This window comes from Lethenteron reissneri, chromosome 18 (assembly GCF_015708825.2).
Source record: "Lethenteron reissneri isolate LAM-NWPU_2019-01 chromosome 18, ASM1570882v1, whole genome shotgun sequence".
NCBI lineage: Eukaryota > Metazoa > Chordata > Hyperoartia > Petromyzontiformes > Petromyzontidae > Lethenteron > Lethenteron reissneri.
The window spans coordinates 2,339,780-2,360,121 of NC_083796.1; the positions used below are offsets into that span (position 1 = coordinate 2,339,780).

General features: G+C 47.3%; 1 protein-coding gene across 1 annotated transcript in view; it reads left to right on the plus strand.

Moving 5' to 3' along the window:
- IPO11 (importin 11) overlaps positions 1-20,342 on the plus strand; it is a 93,476-nt gene that overhangs the window by 31,977 nt on the left and 41,157 nt on the right. Inside the window, exons 10-20 of the mRNA XM_061553429.1 lie at positions 4,031-4,223; positions 4,513-4,665; positions 7,750-7,793; positions 9,328-9,418; positions 11,104-11,151; positions 13,390-13,495; positions 13,978-14,104; positions 16,890-16,923; positions 18,507-18,547; positions 19,519-19,635; positions 20,053-20,166. Of these exons, the coding sequence (XP_061409413.1) occupies positions 4,031-4,223; positions 4,513-4,665; positions 7,750-7,793; positions 9,328-9,418; positions 11,104-11,151; positions 13,390-13,495; positions 13,978-14,104; positions 16,890-16,923; positions 18,507-18,547; positions 19,519-19,635; positions 20,053-20,166 (1,068 nt within the window). The remainder of the gene's footprint in view (positions 1-4,030; positions 4,224-4,512; positions 4,666-7,749; positions 7,794-9,327; positions 9,419-11,103; positions 11,152-13,389; positions 13,496-13,977; positions 14,105-16,889; positions 16,924-18,506; positions 18,548-19,518; positions 19,636-20,052; positions 20,167-20,342) is intronic.

Sequence of the window (20,342 nt, forward strand, 5' to 3'; positions counted from 1 at the left end):
CCGTGCGTAAATTAACGTTCATTGTACGCAGCGGTACAATACGGAGTGTCCTCTGCATGCCACCTGGGAATTGCAATCATCTCTCCAGTGAAAATACAATGAAGAACAGCGGAGCGTAAAGCCGTACACAGCCACAAACGGTAAAAACAAAACGTTTACCGAGCGCCCGTTCCACAGGCAATTCATCATCGAGAGCGCGATATGACATTTTTACGCTCCGCGCATCCCACGCGGATTAATTGTCATCGGTAGAGTCTTGTTACTGGCATTATTAACTCCGTGGGTGTATTTATACGATGCTTGAAATCCCGTCTGCGGAGGAATGACTGCGATTGGGTGGGTGGCGGTGCAGGTGTGCGCGCACTGATAAGCAAGTTCCGCCTCTCGGCTTTGCGCGTGTCCTCAAACGGCTGCTGCTTGCCGTCACGGCCGCACCCGTTAACCGGGCGACATGCTCGCTCACCGCGCCATCGCCTGCGCTTAGCGGTTCCCCCGCCGAGCCTCTCGCCACGCGAGTGTAGAAACTGCGCTCCGCCGCCGTCGACGCCACTAATTGATTCCATCGCTCGGTCGCGCCAAAGTGCGCCGAGAAGTGTCGCTCACAAAAGTGGAGTGTGCCGACATGAAAGGTCAGCGGCTTTGTTCCCAATTAAGGTTGACGCCACGTTGTGGGAGATTGTGCCATTAGCGAAATACGTGTGGGAGATGGTGCGAACGACTTTGGGGCCACCTTTGAGGAGCCGTTGACTCGCAGTTCCGATTGGCGCGGCAAGAAAATGCGCCCGTAGCGTGGAGTGGGGTCTGGGCTCGGAGTGGCGGTGACAGCTTACAAATTTTGCATGTCTGAGTGGGCGACCGCGGCCCATTAATTTGCCTCAAGATGCGTGCCTTTCCTTCGAAGGTCAAACTCTTTCCGAGGCGTCATGCACTTCGTCGCTCTGTATTTTTAATTCGGATCCGGAGTGTGGTGGGTTTTTTTCTCTGGCCATGTCCTTGTGAGAAGGAAATGAATGGCCTTGGCTGTCGAGCATGTTTTGGCATAGAGACACGGATAAGTAAGTACATCATGTCTCATTTGGCAGCCATGACGTGATTAAATAACCCACCGCCCGTATAATTGATGTCTTTTTGAATGCCGTATTTATTTTGTCGTTTTTATTTAAATATTTCTGTACGCGGCACATACGTCCGCGCGGAGCGCTGTAATTCTGCGCCGCACGGGAATAAATCAACGGGGGTTCCGCTCGGATTGTGAGAGAGCGTGATTTACGACAGCGAATCGCTCATTCTAGCCTCGGACCTCCGCCCGATGGCCTGACTTTCACAGAGGTCACATCGTCGTCTCTAGCGCAGCCAGGTGACGGAGGAACCGGTCCTGCTGGAGACGTGGCATTTTGTGGTTACGGCCGCCTGGTGCCCGTTGTCCGTTCGTGGTGTTCGCGCCTCTCTCGCCGTTCAGGCGAATTGTCGCTCTGTTGCGTCCAATTACCTTTGTGATTGGTGCTCTTTTAAAGTTTTTCGTTATTCCATCCGCGCGTTCACTGTCCCGTCACCCCGTTTGTGTCGCCCGCCTCTTTATCTCATTCTGCGGATCGCGGTTCTTGATGTGATCCCAACAAACAAAGTGCTTTATTTTCGACCTCTGGGGCGCGCCGCGCTTGCCAGATGTGATATTCCTCGCCTGGCACGCAGGAGGTCATGGGGTTCGATCTTGGATCGTGGCAATGCTTGTTGTATATTTGTAGTCTGTGATCTCTCTCTCTCTCCTCGTTTTTGTGGCATGTCTTTTTCTCCGGGTTCCACCGGTTTTACCCTCCTGCTTTTAGAAACATGCGTTTAGGTTATTTGGTTGTTGCTATGAATTCTCACGTGATATAAATCACTTGGATGAGCAATCGCCATGTGTGGGCAGGTCACCTCTGAAAGAGCGCGTAGAGCTCAGTGGGCTTTAGTATCCACGTGTTGTCCTGAGAGTAGTTTTGCAGTTTTTACGGATCTAATTAAGTCAGCTGCTTACCACTCAGAACTGCGTTGGTGACATTGCTTGTTGTGGAGATGTCTACACCACTGGTTCTCAACCGAGGTCACGAGTACCCTTGGGGGTACGTGACAATATCTCAGGGGGTACGTGAGGTGATTTATAAATGTGTGAAATGATATCATACATGAGAGTCATTGGTGAATAATCATGTATGAATCTGCAAATATAAAATAACTTCGATAAAAATGTTATCCTTATGGTAATGTAGAACAATATTAAAGACCAGTTGATCGTGAACAATGTGCTTTCCAAGAGTAACCAGCAAGCGTGAACAAATGACGTCACACATGCAGAGCGTCCGTAAAATGTTTTTTATTCACTTGCAGTTACCAGCTAGTTAGGGTACGTCATAAATTGGACAATTTGTTACAATGATAATAGGTTTTTCCCTTTTTTTCTCGTAACAAAACAGGTGTTAAGATGTTAAACACCAAACTGAAACCTTTTACAATGATTCATGTCTGCATTAACCACAATGCTTGTGGTTAGAATGCAAAAAAAAACATACTCTGATAATATATGCATTGTCTATGAAACTGATTGGTCCACACCAGAGACAGCTTTCTTTCGAGCCTCGTCTCAAACAGTGTTAGACCAGAGGACGCCAAAAGGCGTCCTCTGTATTTTTGTATTTTAAGATTGTTTAATACGGCTAATTAACATTTTACATTCGCATTTTATAAGGTCTACTTATTCATAATTTTAAAGATTTTAGCCCTTTGGTATTACTTATACTTTGTAACGTTAGTATAGTTAGAGTGTATACCTTTTATATAAGTTAAGATTCCTACTTGTTCAATGTATGCACCGTCCCGCCATAGTGAATTCCTTGTTTGTGCAAACTTACATGGCGATTAAAACCGTTTCTGATTCTGATTCTTTCTGATTATCAGAGTAATGAGAGCTCTGGTGAGCATCTACATCATGGGACCTCCTATTATTATACCTAAATATGATCATAGGTTTTTCCCCTTTTTTCTGGCAACAAAACAGGTTACAATATGATGTTCATTATTCATACATTTATTTCTCAGAACCATGTTGGGTCATCTTCTTGGTTCTTTGGGTAAAGTCACGTAGAAGGGAAATAATAAAATAATAAAAATAGAACATAATAAAATACAATTCTCACGACGTTTCGGCCACAATGCAAGCAGCCATCCTCAGGTGAAGAACAGGGCTGTCGGAAAGACAGCGTCTGAATGTCTTTCCGACAGCCCTGTTCTTCACCTGAGGACGGCTGCTTGCGTTGTGGCCGAAAACGTTGTGAGAATTGTATTTTATTATGTTTTATTTGTATTATTTTATTATTTCCCTTCTACGTGACTTTACCGAAAGAACCAAGAAGATAAATCCCTGCAGTCACGAAAGCTTTAAATCGAAACATGTTGGGTCATTCAAGGAGGTACTCTATTGAAACAAAATTTAACAAGTGGGGTACAGTAGCCAAAAAAGGTTGGGCAACCACTACAAGTGTTAAGCAATCCTTTGAAACTTTAAATTCGAATAAAACGATTGCAACGAAGCCATGTGGCTCCTCGATCCCCGCGTTTCCTCTCCCCGTGTGCGTGCGTGTTTTTGCATGCGTGTGTGTGCATGGCACAAGCGCCATGGTGACGTCACCGCCACATAGTGGCGAACGACGATTGTTGTTTTTGTGGAGCAGTGGCAAAGTGTTTAGCCCACTGTGCTCCATACCTGGTGACCCAAGTTCAATTAACCACTCACTGCCAACGTCAGTGATGAATATCTAAACCGGGCCTCCGTTTATGTCAACTCACCCTTAAATACCTGGTGTGGTGTGTAACCATTACCACTGTGGATACAAAGGCAGCCGGGCACGGTGTTGGCCACCCACCCTCCCGTGTCCCGTGCCGCCGTGCCGGCCATCGTAGGTGCTCGCTAACAAGCATTTACCCCAACAGTCTATTAAAGGCTATATGGGGGGGTTCTTGATGCGTGTGTGCATGCGTGCGTTGTGGTGTGCAGCTACTGGACTTCCTGGAGCAGCACCCGTTCTCGTTCGTGCCGTTTGTGAGCCGCTCGCTCGAGCTAGCCGTGGGCTCCGTGTTCGCACAAGCCGAGGGCCGGCCCGCGTTTGAGCGCTTCACCGTGCAGTGCATGAGCCTCATCAAGATGATCGTCAAGAACGACTCGTACCGCCCATCCAAGAACCCCGAGGGTACTGACTTCTCACCCTCCCACTTGCATGTTTCTTCCACCCCCCATTCCCCCCACTCCCCCCCCCCCCCCCCACCGTGCATCTCTTCCACCCCGGCCTTCCTTCGTCAACAAAGACAGGGAACACCACAGCTGCCCTTGGCTTGCGCTGCGACCTGGGCCAGCGGATGCCATTGCTGTTATAAATTTTTAACATCGGCGTTATCTCCGTTGGAATGTCAAGAGGCGTACACAAGTACACAACATGGTACGGGTCGCCCAGCTCTGACGTAGCACTGTGTGACCGACAGACAGCAAGCCGCAGACTATGGAGGCGTACCGTGTGAAGAGCGCCTTCTTCAACTACCAGACGCTCACGGAGATCTGCCGCCGTCTCGTGTCGCACTACTTCCTGCTCACGCCCGAGGACCTGGCCATGTGGGACGAGGACCCGGAGGGGTTTGGTGAGAGCCCACGCTCCTGCACAAATGTGGTGGTGGTTGCGTACGCCTTGAGTCCAGACCATGTGCGGTATACCCTCGTTATTCACGAACTTCTTTTCCGCGATTTTGGAGATCTGAGAATCGCATCTGGAAGTCTTCGCACTGCATCGAGAGAGAAGAAAGTGATGAGATAAAGTGAGAGAGAATGTGATGTGAGAAAGTGATGTGGGGTAGAGTGATGAGAGATAAAGTGATGAAATAAAGAGATGAGAGAGAGAACTTCTCGATGCTTTAGAAGCGTCTGCAGTCTTTGTGTTTACGAGATAGAACTTCAAAAAGCTTTAGAAGCATTTTTTTGTTTAATGATCATTTTCATGTATTTAATAGCTTATTTACGTATTTATTTAAGGTAATTCATTGAAAAGATAGGTTTCCATAGGGCAATATCATTATCTCTGAAATTTGCTATTCACAAGCATCTCCAGAACGTATCCCTCGTGATTAACGAGGGAAAACTTGATTTCACTCGTCGGTACAATTTTTTTGTGTGGCCAATAACAGTGAATTTACTTGATAACCACTTAAAGTGAGTGGGTTGATCATGTAACTCACTCATATTGGGCATGTAAATAAATCTTAAATGTGGCACGTCTGATTCACGTTATACTTATTCTTTGGCTGTGTTGGGTTGAGGAGGATTTACCACGAACAGTTTTGCACGACCTGACCCAAAATGAAACAATCATGAATCGGGTCAAGACCGCATTGCTGACAAAAATGAATGTCAGATTCAATGATTCGATATTCCCGCTGCATCTGATGCTATCGATTGCCTCGTTAGATGATGTATTTCCATTCAACTCGGAATGCGAAGTCGGCCAAAAAATATCAGCTGATCTGAGTTGAATAAAAGCATATAAATGTGGTGTCGGGTTGGGGGGAGGGGGCGCGGCAGGGGGTGCAACTTGACAACGTACTGTGTTAATAAACAGGCCATAGAAGTAGATATCATGGAACTACTTCTGAAATCCTGATGTTTTTTTCATATTCACAAGAGGGGATGCTGCACTTTACAATGTTGTTCTTAACTCTCAGAGCTAGAGTTCAGCCAAATTAAGTGCAAAAACATCTCTCATGATCTTGCGGTGTAACATTCCATCTGGCTCCTACTTACGAGCTAATTTCGTCATTCCATCTATGTGCTGAACGTCCATCCAACAGTGGATGATTCTTGGCTAATTGATGTTGATAATGAAGTGAAAAAAAACAAGATTCATGATATGGGTTTTTTGGTGCCGTCATTGGTGACCACGCTGGAAGCATCAACTCACTGCTACGCCTGAGAACCCAGATTCCAAGCTGGAATCTCAGAATTACTGGTACCAGTGTACTGGACCCGGAGCCACTGGGCCCACCTTTACTGCTGGCGTGTTTTATAACGTTACTAAATTTCACGACGTCGATTTGGAAAGTCAGTAAATGAGTTGCTCATCATTAGAAATCTTCAACGTTCGAACCCAGTACCCATTCGCGGTGCTAGCTCTGACCTTTGAACTCCCCCCCCCACCCAACTTCAGGATGCAGCTTCCATTTGATTCGCTTCATCGTTATTACAAACAATGCTTAGCCACAGTCAATGCCTCTGCCTCGGATAAACCCCACGGGTGTGACACTCTAATTTGCTGAAAGCTTCTCTAATAATCACCTGACCTGTTCCGCGTGAGAATGTGTGGTTAATTAAACCGTCCGCAGTGCACGATAGTAGTTTATAATAATCGTGCCTCCCTTGCGGTGATTGATTAAATGCTCGCTTTTTTAAATTATTTTATTCCTTGCCATAACCTATTGTGCCGTTAATAAAGCATAATGTTTATTGGAGTTGGCAGTGCGCGGATTACAGCGACACATTTAAGACTTTTTTGTGGGAGACAAACACTCGCGCAAGCAACGGTCATGATGCCCTCTTGCCGTCCAGTGTGGTTATATCATGGTAACTCCCTTGCCTGGTATGCAGGAGGTCGTCGATTTGATACCGACCCTGGCGCCTCTATATTTGGAATTTGCATGTTCTCTCTCTCCGTGCTTTCGTGGATTTTTCTCGGTGTCCTCCGGTGTTTCCCCTCCACATTCAGAAACTTGCATTTAGAGTATTGTGCTGTGATAATATTTCCATGTGATAAGCCACTTTGTTGAGCTATCATTTGTAGCCTGTTCGCTTCTGAAAAAGAGCTATATAGCTCTGGGCCTTACGTGGTAGAATAAAAATAGTTCATAGTTTATATCATTGGGCTTTTTGCTGACAGCGGACCACAGTTGGGCACTACTGGTGCAGAGAAAAAAATCACGGTAATTTAGGACTGGTAGTTTCCAGGAAACAAGTGTGAAGTGGCATTACTGTTATTGATGCTGATGATGTAAACCAGCCAAAGAGGGCGCAATCTTGATTTTAAAATGTCAAATATAATTTCTTGCTTATTATGGGCATTTAGGCAGTGCACATCTTCCATTTAAAAACCCTGAGCCAGTGGTGAAAATTCTACATTCCTATGCCGGGGAGGGGAGGTAAAGTTATCCAGAGGAACAACCACTGTGAACTTCCTCACAAAGTGGTGCTCATTATCTTCCCCGAAGGTATGGAGGGCCTACTCTAACCCGAAAACGGGATACGAACTCGTGACTTCTCTGTTTGCGAGCTACTCGCTTTAGCCCCGAGCCAACTGGCTGGGGTTTTTGTAATGCACGTAAATGATTGTGCATTAATAAATAAATTAAACATGCCCTGTTAACAAATGAAATAATAAAGCCCGTGTGATTTCCACGTCCATACAGGCATTAAAACCATAGGGATCTGGCTGCACTCCCAACATTTTCACCGTTCATATGCTTCCCCCCCCCTCCACTGAATATCCTTAATAAAGCCCCCCCCCCCCCGCCTTGTGACTCAACATGTAACTCAACCCCCATGGCTACATGACCCACTCCCAACTCCCCGCCCAACATTAAAACTCTTCCTACTCGGCAGCTGTTAATTCGCACGACGCGCGTTAAGTGCAGCGATTGAGCCACGTGTAATTGCGTGCTTGCCCCGCGCTTTTTTCCTTCCAGCCATTGAAGAGAGCGGAGGCGATTCCTGGAAGTACAGCCTTCGGGTACGGAGAAGCGCTCGCTCGGCTACCTGGCTGCGGTTGCCCTCGTATTTTCTCATTCATTTTAATTTTCTCTTTCAATATTAGGAAGCCACTGGAGCTTTGCACTTTTAAATCTCGATTGAAAACCCATTTCTTTAGCACTGCTTGTGTGTTTAGTTTGACTGTTCCACCCCCACCCCCCTCTCCGAATCTCCAGTTAGCACAGTTGGCTACGTACAGTGTAAAAGAAGTTCAATATACATACGTACATGTATACAATATCCATACACAAAAGACAAAGATCCCCCCCCCCCGGATAGCCTTTAACAGATGGTTGGGGCAAGTGCTGTTTGCATGTATCTATGAAGGCCGGTATAGCATATGAGGGGGTGGGTCTCCCCAGTGCTGATATTTACACACCACAACAGGTACTAATTTAAGGTTGAGTCGACTTCGGGGAGGCCCAGGACATATTCAAATATTGGCCACTGTTATTGGTCGTGAGCGGAAATCGAACTCGGGTCACTGGGTTCGTTCGCGCAGGATGCTAACTAACCACTGCACCACCGCTCCCCACACATCCATACAGCCACCCACACGCATAGACGTGCACATTGTCGGGCGGCAGGATGGCAGCGCTGCGGAAGCACTCGCAGCGAGAATGACCTGGGATTGATTCCTGACTGGCACCTTTCTAGCAGAATTTGTATCATCTCCCCTTATTCTGCATGGTCTCCACCGGATTTATCTTGTTTTCTCCCACATACATTGTAAATGGTGTTTAAACATCCCATTGTAGCAGGACCCTCCTGGACAAAGAGTCATGAGACTCAGTCTGGCTTTCCTGGGTTAATCAGTGGGGGTGGAATAAATTCACCCTCGCTCCCTGTCAACGATTATATTGAGTTGTAACGATTCAGCTATTGGCATTCCGGCCGGGGTTCGATCTTTTTTTCTTTCAACTTCTTCGTGAGTCACTGATTTTTTGCGTGCTGGTGAGCGTTGGTTAAACCCATTGCACACAACAGAAGCAACGTCGCGTTTTCTTTCCTATGCAGTCATTGGTGGCATGGTAAGAGATCATCAAAATTGCAGTTCGCTCTTGAGAAAATAAAATTTAGTTTTTATATAGTAGCGTCATTCATGTGACTGCACCGCGCAAACACTACGCGATCCACTACGGAAGCAGCGCATACATTAAGATGTTTTCAGCCAATTAATGAGCGTGTTTATAATCCTCGTCTCTTGAGAGGTCTCGCCTGTTTAAACAGAACTCAGATTGAGAACCCGGTTTAATTGCTGATTGGAACCCAGATTCCATCCCAGGATCAGTGGCGACCCAGTGCTTTGACCTCTGAGCCATCCACTCATGCGTAGGATTGTTGGTCAGAGAACTGCTCTATAATTGGGGGGGGGGGGGGGGGGGTCTTCTGAGAGCACTCAGAATTGTTTGGAGCGGGTGACGATGCAGATAGCGATAACAATTGTGGTGATGGTGACGATAATGACGACAACGATGATCCAAATGTCTCACTTGTCTGTGCTTTCCCACCAGCCCTGCACGGAGGTCCTCTTCCTTGACATTTTCCACGAGTACAGTGAGACGCTGACCCCCGTTCTCCTGGAAATGCTGCACGCGCTCCAAGGTGAAGGACCACGACGTGACGATTTAAATAGATTCTCACGGTCGCGATACGTGCTTCGAGTTGTGGCTGTAAGCAATGTGGTCTCTGTTGTATGCAATGGCTTCAGGTGACCTCTTACAAGTGACTAGAGGCAGCTTGTTACATTAAAAAAATAATTGATTCTTGAATCACGAAGTTTCGTCCACTTAGCGAGAAGTTGGGGGAGGTGAATTGTTTACCTGCCCAGGAAGAACCAACAAGGGGAGATAGACTTGCTTCCCACAGCAATTGCTTGTGAATTACAATTTAAATCCCAGCATCAATTAATTAAGCTCTACATTTAATTTGGCCGACTTAATTCCTGGTTTGCTTAAAAATATGATTTTTATTTTTTGAAATGCAAGCTGAGCAGATGAAAGCTGAGGCATGCATAAGCTTCCGTGTTTGTGTGCGTGTGGTGAGCTGTAGTGTCGCGGTTAGCACGCTGCGCTATGAATCTGGCGACCCAGTGACGATTATCTAAATTGGTCCTGGGCCTACCCTCGGTCGACTCAGCCTCAATTTAGAACCTTGTGCGGTGTGTAAACATCGCCACTGGGAAGACAAAGGCGGTTGGGCGTGGTGCTGGCCACCCACCCACTCGTGTACCGTTTAGACTTCCATAGGTGCTCACTGACAGCACTTGCGCCAACAGTCTGTTAAAGCTATACGGGGGAATTTTGTATTTGTGTTGATCGTTGACCCAGCTGTATGTTAGCATAAGCATTGGGGAGACAGAGGCTGGCTGGGCGTGGTGCTGGCTACCCACATCTATGCCTTGCTGGCCTTCATAGGTGCTGCTTACCAGCAGCACTTTCCCCCAAACAGTCTGTTAAAGGCTATACACGGAATCTTTATCGGGATTTGTTTTTGGTGTCCCAGTACGCTAACGCACTGCGCCATGATCCCATCGGACCTGCGTTCAATTCCCGGCCACGGCTAACACCGGCAGGGAGCCGTATCTAAACCAGTTGCGCGCCTCACCAAAGACGACCACTCGACCTTACATGAGAAATCTGGTGGTGTGGGTGTACATCGGCACCGACGGCTGGCCTTGGTGCTGGCTACACCCACCACCCCCCGGTTGTTTGTGCGCTGTTGTGGTCCAGTAAGTCCAAAAGGGTGCACGTTTGTGGGATTATCGTCTTTTGTGTTTCTGCTCGGGTTTCAGCAACACCGAGGACTGAATTTAAACACTGCTGGCTCAGTAGAACTGTGGTCTGATCATGCGGCGTAGGGAAATACAAGTCACATTATAATTGTGATCCTCCCTTTGCCAATAAAACACTGCTATTTGCATATAAATTGGGTGTTAGCTCGGGTTTATAAAGAACTTTTTTCCCTCCAGCATATATATATATTTTAGCTATTGAATAGAAAAATAAATGTTATTTTTACAACAAAATGCATTACTGGCAAATCATGTCATGGACACTTCAATTCGCAATTGTTTTAATCCCAGTGCTATCTTGCTCGTGTGCTTGCATGTGTGTGCTTGCATGTGTGTGCTTGTGTGTGTGTGTGTACGTGTGTGTGTGCGTGTCTGTGCGTTGTTTGTCGGCGAGAATTAAAAAGGAGGATATTGAATGGAGGGCTCGGAGCGGCTTTGTTTTGACTCCGGGAGGCCTTGTTTATTAATTTATGTCTCTGCCTTCTTCTCTTTGCAGTCCCCACCAGCCACGAGGATTCCGTGGGGTTATTTATTAAAGATGCAGGTGGGTACTAAATAACGCATCGCCAATTCATCGCCGTGGCTCCGCGCTATATTTAGCGGGGAGGGGATGGGGAGGTCTGTATTAGTTTTGGGGGGGCAGGGGGGGTTTGTCATCCGTTGGGATGGCTCCATTGTCATCCCCCACACTATATTCCAGTGGGAAAGTATGGCCAGGGGTCATCTGCTCTTGACCATTAAAAGTAAAGGCGCAGCGCTGCTATGACCTCTCTCGCGCCACGGCCCGGCGGAAGGGCGTCGAGTGGAGGGAGGGAGGAGGAGGCCCTCGGACAGGAGGGGACCTTGGACTCATTTTCCTTGGTGGCCAGACGTTTCTGAGAGCGCCGGAGTTTATCGACACAACTCCATCACGCACGGCTTGCCGATCAAACTGAACTGCGGCGGTTCTTCCCCCGGCACCTCCCGATTAACGCGGATGGCTACATACGGTGCGAAATAAGTTCAACATAAATACACACATATGCGTCTCTGCGAGTCTATACACTCCACTACTATACACGACATTATACATTACACAACACACCACTACAAAACACTAAACTTTTATGTCACACACTACACTACACCACAATATTAAAATGAAAACGAATTTCTTTGGAACTGCTTTTTTTGTTTAGTTTGTTGTCCTTCACCCACACCTCCGATCAGCAGTTCAACATACATACGAACTTAAGAAACTTCCTCCGTTGTTTCAACCGCAGCAAATCTAGCGTGCTAGCCGCCACACCACGGTAGCATCTGATTGCTGGTGGCGTGCCTTCTTTTGTCAGCATGCAGCGCGGCATTGCGCGTTTTGATTTTAGCATATAGAATACAAATTTCCCTGTATCTGGCCGCTTTACACGGCACCAACGTAGCAATAAGTGAACGCGAAATGTATCGCCGTTCGGTGGGCGCTTTTAGATTGGAAATTAGCGGCAGCTTTAAAGTAAGATTTAGCCCCTGAAGAAACAAACATCTCTTATCTTGTAGGTACAAATGCACGTAGGTTGTGTCCTCCCGCGCTGTATGCGACGTGAGTTTGGGGGCTCGTTAACGGGGAGCAAATTACTCCGCTGTATTGCTCAAGAAAAGTCTCCGCAACGATGGATTAAAAAGTTTTGCACACATAAAGATTCAGACTTTGTATGGGACACAGTCTAGGCATGAATTTGCGCACGTACGTATAAAGAGCTCTTTGTTTTTTGAGGTTGTATAGTCCTTTAAAGTACGGCTGTTCCCTTCGTAAGGCACAGTCGGGAGCGTTTAGGGCAGTGGTTTGTGCGCTGCACAACGAACCCAGTGACCCGAGTTCTATTCCCAATCACAGCCACCACCAGTGACACTTATCTAAAATGCACTCGGATATGGAGCTGGCCACCCACCCAATCACGTGCCGTGCTAACCTTAATATGTCGTCGCTAACAGCACTCGCCATAAAAAGTCTGTTCAGGCTATATAGGGCATCTTTGTATATGACCTATAGGTGAATAGGGATGCATCATTACAGTTGATTTATAGGATAACGACAAATGTGTGTATCGAATTGTGTAGTCATTCATGCTGTCGACTGCCCCTGTTCAAGTTCAGTCTCCAGACTTTCCTTGTAATCTTCTGCCTACCACTTACTGCCTTTGCCTCTCTACAAGATCTGCTTAAAAAAAGATGCAGTGACATTTAGATGACACGTAAATCTACATTGCCTTATGTAGGTTATATGTAATTGGGAAGCAAGCTGTGTGGCCGTTTAAAGGCTCAAACATTCCCCAAATTGGTATAAAGAGGATTGGGACTCCTGAATTGAACTGTGACCCAGGATTCTAACAGTTGTTATTGCTAGCTTGCGTTTTTCTTTGAGGTGTGGTTGCGTCTCCACTGACGCCCTGTCCTGTTGTGTGAGGGGTGCCACTGTGGCTAGGAGATGTTAACTACCTCGCCTGGTATGCAGGAGGTCGTGGGTTCGATCCCGACCCTGACGCCTGCTGCTGTATATTTGGAGATTGCATGTTTCTCCCGGTGGATTTTTCTCCGGGTCCTCCGGTTTTTTCCTCCACATTAAGAAACATGCTTTTTAGAGTATTTGGCTGCGATAAATTTCCACATGGTAAGCCACTTCCTTGAGCTATCGGTTGTGGCCAGGTCGCTTCTGAAAAAGGGCTATATAGCTCAATGAGCCTTACCTGGTAAAAGAATGAAAATGGTATGCTGCATCAATCCCTGGTTGTCCACGCACTGTCTCCAGTTTACAACGCAGTTGGCCTGGCTGCGTACGAGCTCTTTGACACCGTGGACTTTGATGAATGGTTCAGAAACCAGCTCGTCGTTGAGCTGCAGGTGAAGGACTCGAGGTGAGTTATAAGACCTGCCAATTCTGTCCTCCCGTTGAATTAAAATATTCACAAGAGAAGAATAAATGCCTTAAATCGCCTTGCATCTTGGCTACTGCCGCTCCCTCTGTGCTGCGGCCTCTTCAAATCCCTCCCCACCAAACTCTGCCGCAATACAGTTTGTTCCTCATTGATAAATTGGTTTGCGAGGATTGTCCATCGACTTACCCAGTAAGCGAGGTGAATACCAAATAATTGGTGCTTTCTATGCGTGCACACGTGACGATTTAATTTGTTTGACTATGTTGGGTGGTGGATAGTCTTAGGACACAAATTGACCCGATTGTTGCACGGCCCACACTCAAAACAAAATCGATCACGAATCGTAATTAGTGGCCCACGAAAAATGACGTGTGAAGTAAGTAAACAAAAACACAAAAAAATAGTCCACGGATTGTGCTTTGTGTGGCTTTCACCTCGCCGCGTGGCCGTTGCTGGTGCAGGTACCGGCTGATCCGCAGGCGGGTCATCTGGCTGGTGGGCCAGTGGGTCGCGGTGAAGTTCAAGCAGGAGCTGAGGCCAGTCCTCTACCAGGCGCTGCTTTCCCTGCTGCAGGATGCCGACCTAGTGGTGCGTCACCGCCCCCCCCCCCCCCCCCCCCCCCGCTTTCCCTACCGTGGCCTGTTGCACCATCTGCCACTTACCGCCAAGCTAAGTTTACTGATCGATTTGTCAATTAAAAATGTTGTGCTCGTGATAACCTGCATCGGATTATCTATGTAGGAATCAATTATTTTCAGCATTTTTTTTATATGCTGCTGTGTGTTATTTGGTTCACGTAACCCCCCCCCCACATGTGGTCACTCGAATTGCAGACCCATCAAGTGAAAAAGCCTTGAATCGTGGAGCAGATGGCGAGTTGCTACACCCATTTAAATTACCCAGGAAAGCCTCGACCGGGTCTCCAGACTGCTGTTATTTATTCAAGAGGGTCCTTGATTATGGGTATGCCTCTGCTTTACCGAGTTGGTCACAGTACTTAATTGAGGGTAATTTTCATTGCACTCAGGAAGGACTCATTGTGACCCCCAGGAACTAGGGATTTATGGTATTTAAGAAGAGAACCCTCTATGTGCAATGTATAATCTTGGACCAAGGTCAAACCAATACATTTTCTGAAATGTTTGACTGTGACCTTTTATCATGATTCATAATCACTTGTGCCATCTGACCCAAAAATCAGCTATTAATCATAATATCGGTGGCGAAAGTCTGCTACGTGTGAAATGAGCGTTCGTTATCGTTCGTGGTGGTGAAACCTCGCGGATTGCCCGGTACTCCGCGTAATGTAAGGAGCGACCGGGGCAGTGGAGGATGAACCCTTGTGAGTCTTCGCTTCAATCACGCTGTGCGGTTTTATATCGCTGGATTATATTTCCAAGAAAAAAATATATGTTCTTGCCCATACGTAGGCTGGCTTGTTCCTGTCGGCTTGGGTGCGAGGTGCCCGGGCAGCCGCAGCAGCCGCAGCACTGCTACGGCAGGGGCGTTGTGCGGCTGCTCTCCTCCGCTGCTATGGCTGCGTTCGATTGGGGCCGGAAACTACGACGATGCGATCAACGCTCTCACGCATTTAATCCGCTTCGTTACCTCTTAACGCGATCTCACACCCCCCCCCCCCCCCCCGCCGCTTCCAAGGTGGCCGACCTGGTAGATAATGAACTCCCGGATGGCGCGTTCCGCCGCCCCCGTCAGACGTGATTGCTTTTCCCGGTTCCCTGCTGTGCTGCGTGTCGCCGGTTGTCTTAATGAGGGCTGTTTGCCCGCGCCCCCTTGCAAGCCGCGCTATTCAATCGGGGCACCCGGCGTGCTCTATCGCTGTCGGTTCTTGGCACACGGTGTTGACTTGTAATTATCTTGGGGGGCATTTCAGCGTCTGGTTGCGTGAGATGCCGATGAAGGTCGACTTGTTGTTGATGTTTAGCTTTGCTCTGGTGCGGCTAAGCAATGCTTGGGTAAGTAAATGCGGAAGAGACTTTCACTTGCAGCGACGTGAGTGGGAATTGTGTTCTCTTGCCACCGAGTTGGCGCACGATATAAAGTGTCGGAGCAGTGAGCCGGCACACTGCTGAGATCCTGGGATCGATTCTAAGCTTCAGCCACCCCTGATGAAAGCGTGTTTTCAAGCATAGCAATTTGCTGGTCTCAGCCCGATCGCCAATTACTGCACCAAAAAAAGGAGACCTATCGCATTGTATTGGATATTTAACAAAATTTCTGCATATTTCAGTTGTTTGGATTTATCATTTTGATTAATATTTGTATTGCTGGCTTTCCTGGGTAAATAACTAATTATTTCAATCAGCCCAACTTTATCACGGGTGAGCAGCTCTGTGCTGTTGGTTTCAAGTACAGCGTGCGGCGTGAGTTAATGCACCCATCTCACCTATCTGGAACCGGCCTGGTCCTGGTCTCGGTCACTGCCAGCCATGATTTTGTCCCGTGCGTGAAAACCTGACTTATTGGTGAAGACACCTTGAACGCAACATTGACCCCCGTGCAGCCAGCGTATACGTATTTTTGCTTCACTAGTAAAGTTGACATTAAAATATTTTCTTGGCCTCTGTTCCTTGGGGTGTTTTCACACACACACTTTTCCGTGGGAACTTTTCCATCGTGGCGGATAAGTAGCGCTGCTGAAGTTAATGCAGATCAGATAAGCTTCATTGGAGTTGGGAGAGTGCAGCAGGGAATAAAAATTCGGAGTATATAGATTGATAGATTTTATTTATTTCATTGGCGTTCTGTGATGATACAGATCTTAGTTTACACAATCATGGTTACATAGGTCATGATACAAACGACGAGGTTCGGTACGTGTGCTTCACATGTCCACAGGAATATGGAACAAAGTAAAGGAAGGAAAAGATGCAATTCAACAAAGCAAATGCAGTTTGCTAAGTATGATCCACACAGACTCATGCTTCTCTGCCGATTAAGTATTACAACTACGTCAGACCATCAGAATCTTGATTTGTTTCTCACGGAGAAATACGATGAACTATGAAGCTCTTTTTCACAGATGTCTAATAGGGCTGGATCAGAAAGTTGCAACAAACAATACAAAAACGGTAGGAGGCAAAGTATATCACTAAAAATGTATAAAACAGATTGAGTATATATTATATAACGCATCATCGATTCGCAGGCAACATCACTGGCATCCACCAAGCCTCTACAGAGGCTATTGAAAAGTTTAATTACCTCCATACACACACGCACGTATATAACTTTAACTCATTTCACCTTGCCACATGAAAGAACGAGAAGATTTGGCTCTCATTGGTTTTAGGAACATGCTGTCCGGCAAATCGAAGCGCGGCCCTGACCGTAACGGTGTTTATCTCTTTTGCAGGTCCGGCTGGCAGCGGCGACCACCCTCAAACTTTATATCCTTCTTAAAGCGATTACACCCATTATATTTTTACTGCTAAACTAAAAAACTATTAACGCTATTTTTATTCTACCGAGTAAGGTTCACTGAGCTCGTAAAGCTCTTTTTTCTGAAGCGACCTGGCTAAGACAAATGATAGCTCCACAAAGTGGCTCATGATGTGGAATTATATTGCAGCCAAATGCTCTAAATGCATGTGTCTAAATGTGGAGGGAATAACCGGAGGGCCTGGAGAAAAATCCATGCGACCACGGGGAGAACGCGTCGACTCCAAATATACAGAAGGCGTCGAGGTCAGGATCGACCTCCTGCATACCAGGCGAGGTATTTAACATCTCGCCACCACGGCGAGATGTTACTGGGGGGAGGCCTTTATCCAGCAGTGGATTGACAAAGCTGCAGTTTTTTTTACTTAATTAAAAGATTGTTATCCTTTACACAAGAGAGCCAAATATTAAAAACGCCTGTGGGCAAACAAAAACACGAGTGACATTTTTTTTAATTAAGAGTTGGATGCTCTCATCTGTGTTTTTCCTACACAATTGACCCCTGTGTTATCTATGTGGTACAGCTCCAATAAACCATGCATAATAAGGTTAATTTAGCCACCACTTCTGAGTGAACTTATCTCCCTAAAGGTTCTAAAGGTACAAGGTTTTGTCGCGTGGATAATGGGGGGTGATTTTGCACATTGATACAGGAGTGCCGCGGCTATGGGAAATATTTTAGACCTGGCAACTCTTGATTCGTAATTTACTTTTGGGGTCAGATCGCCGTGTGAGTAATATGTTGCGTCAGAAAAAAGAACCCTCCACCCGACACAGCCAATCGATAACGTCACGTGTTGACCAAACCTGACCAAATAATTACTGCTTCAGCAGCACCACCGGTGTGTTTGAAGAGCGATCTGCACAACGCTTAACTGGGCACGATGTGTCACAGGTAGTTGCTCTCCCAGCAACACCGGTGGTGCTGAAGCAGTCATAAATGAACGTGTTTGTTCATCACGTCGTGACTTTATTAATTGGCCGCATCATGTAGAGGAGGGTGCTCGACACGCATGTTAATAACGCGACCGATCTGACCGCAAAAATGAGCTGCGAATCATAACATTGTTCGCGAAAGCCCTCCTACACGTGTTAAATTCTGACAACGCTTCCAAATGTCCGTGCGCCCCGTGATAGACGTGATCGGGCTGTGCGTTAACGAGCGGCCTGCCCAACGGTGTTTTGAAGGTCGCATTCGGCCCTTAGTGATGTGTTAGGTTTCCCACCCCTGGTTTGCAGCGTCGCCAGAAGCCTGCACTGGATGGGGAGTCCGACTCACAGTTAGAAGGTCGCGAGTTTAAATCCCAGGGTTGGTTTTGCAGTCAGGCCTTTATTCAAGCCGAGTTCGCCAAATCGGCACCCCTTTGTGGGAAGTCGCCACTTGTCACGTGGATCGACTCGTCCCTCTGCCATAGGAATGTGGAATCTTCACACCGCTGGTTCGTGGCAGGAAAGCACGTCGACTTGTTTTCGCTTGCGAGAAGCATCGCATGTACAGTGTCTCCGGTTTTTTTCTTGACGCGCCTCATACCTGTGGATGATTTTGACTTCAAGACCGAACAGTTCACGCCTGTAAGTAAGAGCCCATGAGAACTCTCACCACTCGGGGTCTCAGCTCAAACCCCCCCCCCCACTCTCGCGGCGCACCACTTACCGGCAGTGAATCACCAGCAATCTCAATGAGCCCCACACACACACACACATGGACATTCTTAATTAAGCCCCTGTAATTATCTCGGTTGTATAAAACCGGCCGAACCTTCACCGTCATTCGTGCTTTCTCAAGCCCTTCTCAAGGGTTGTACACTAAAACCTTGGATTGCGAGCATAATTCGTTCCGAAAACGTGTTTGTAATCCAAAGCACTCGTATATCACAACCCTCGTATATCAGTTGTGATCACGTGACACTCGGTAGACAAAGCGTACACGTACTACTCGTATTGCAAGACCTTGCTCGTTTATCAAATTAATATTTATTAAAAAATTTAGCTGGTCTTGCAAAACACTCGCAGACCAAGTTACTCGCAATCCAAGGTTTTACTGTATTGGGAAATCTTTATAATACTTGTGCACACTCAGCATCGAGCTGGTCTGAGATGACCGGGTATTTAACTGTTTGTTTATCGATTAAAATCGATGTGTTAAGCTTCTGACATGCATTGAATTGCAAGTCAGAAATAATTGAGCATTTAAAAAGTATGGTAATCATGCGGTCGTGTTGCATTTTAGGCTGTTGTAAAAACTGTGGAACGTTGCAAACAAGTCGGCAAACAAACGAGTCGAAACGATTGATTGTCGAAACGAATCACGATCCTGAATCGTGACAATTTATCGACGCACCCAGCGGGGAAATTAATTGTAGCACGTCTTCTCATGACCCGACTGCTCCACTGATACCCGAGCATCGCCGGGCTCAACATCGTGGCTGTTCTTCGGCGGACGATTTGCGATCGGCTCGTCGTTTTCCGCGGTGCGCGCGGTGCAGTGTATCGACGTGACTGCTCTCTTCGCGCTAACCCCTCCGCACTTGTCTCCCGGTCAGTACCTCGAGTCCATCTTCAGCCTGCTCTTCCAGCTGCTGCAGAGCGTCTCCGACTGCGACTCAAAGATGCACGTCCTGAATGTCACGTCCTGCGTCATCGAGCGGGTCGGCTCCCAGGTGCTCCCTCCTCTCCTTTCGAATAAACTGATGTCTTACGTTGTTAAATCCAGCTGCTCGCTTCAGAGCACAGTGATTGTCTGTGGTTGCGTTAGGCAGATGCGGGCAGTAGTCAGTGTTGTGTTTAACGCACTGGGCTACAAATCCAGCGACCCAAGTTCGTTTCTCGCTCGCGACCAATAACAGTGGCGAATATTTAAATGGTCCTGGACATCCCCTAAGTTGACTCAGCCTCAAAGAAATACCTGGTGCGGTGTGTAAACATCAGCACCGGGGAGACAAAGGGGGCCAGGCATGGTCTTGGCCACTACACCTCTTCGTGTGCCGTGCCGGCCATCATAGGTGCTCGCTTAACAGAACTTACCCCAATAGTGTGTTAAGAGGCTACACAGGGGGATCTTTGTCTTTGTTACACAGATAAGGCCGCATTCGGGCTCGCTTGTGCAGTACCTGCCGGTGCTGTGGAAGCAGTCGGAGGAGCACAACATGCTTCGCTGCGCCATCCTCACCACCCTCATCAACTTGGTGCAGGTGAGCATTACGCTCGCTCGCCCGCCCTATCGCTCGCCCTCCCTCCCTCTCAGCCTTTCTCTTCTCTCATGTGAGACCATCTGGTCCAACCCATGTGAGACTAGGCTCTAAGGAAAGCTGTCTCGGGTGTGGACCAATCAACTTCAAGGACAGTGCACATTATCAGAGTTATGTCT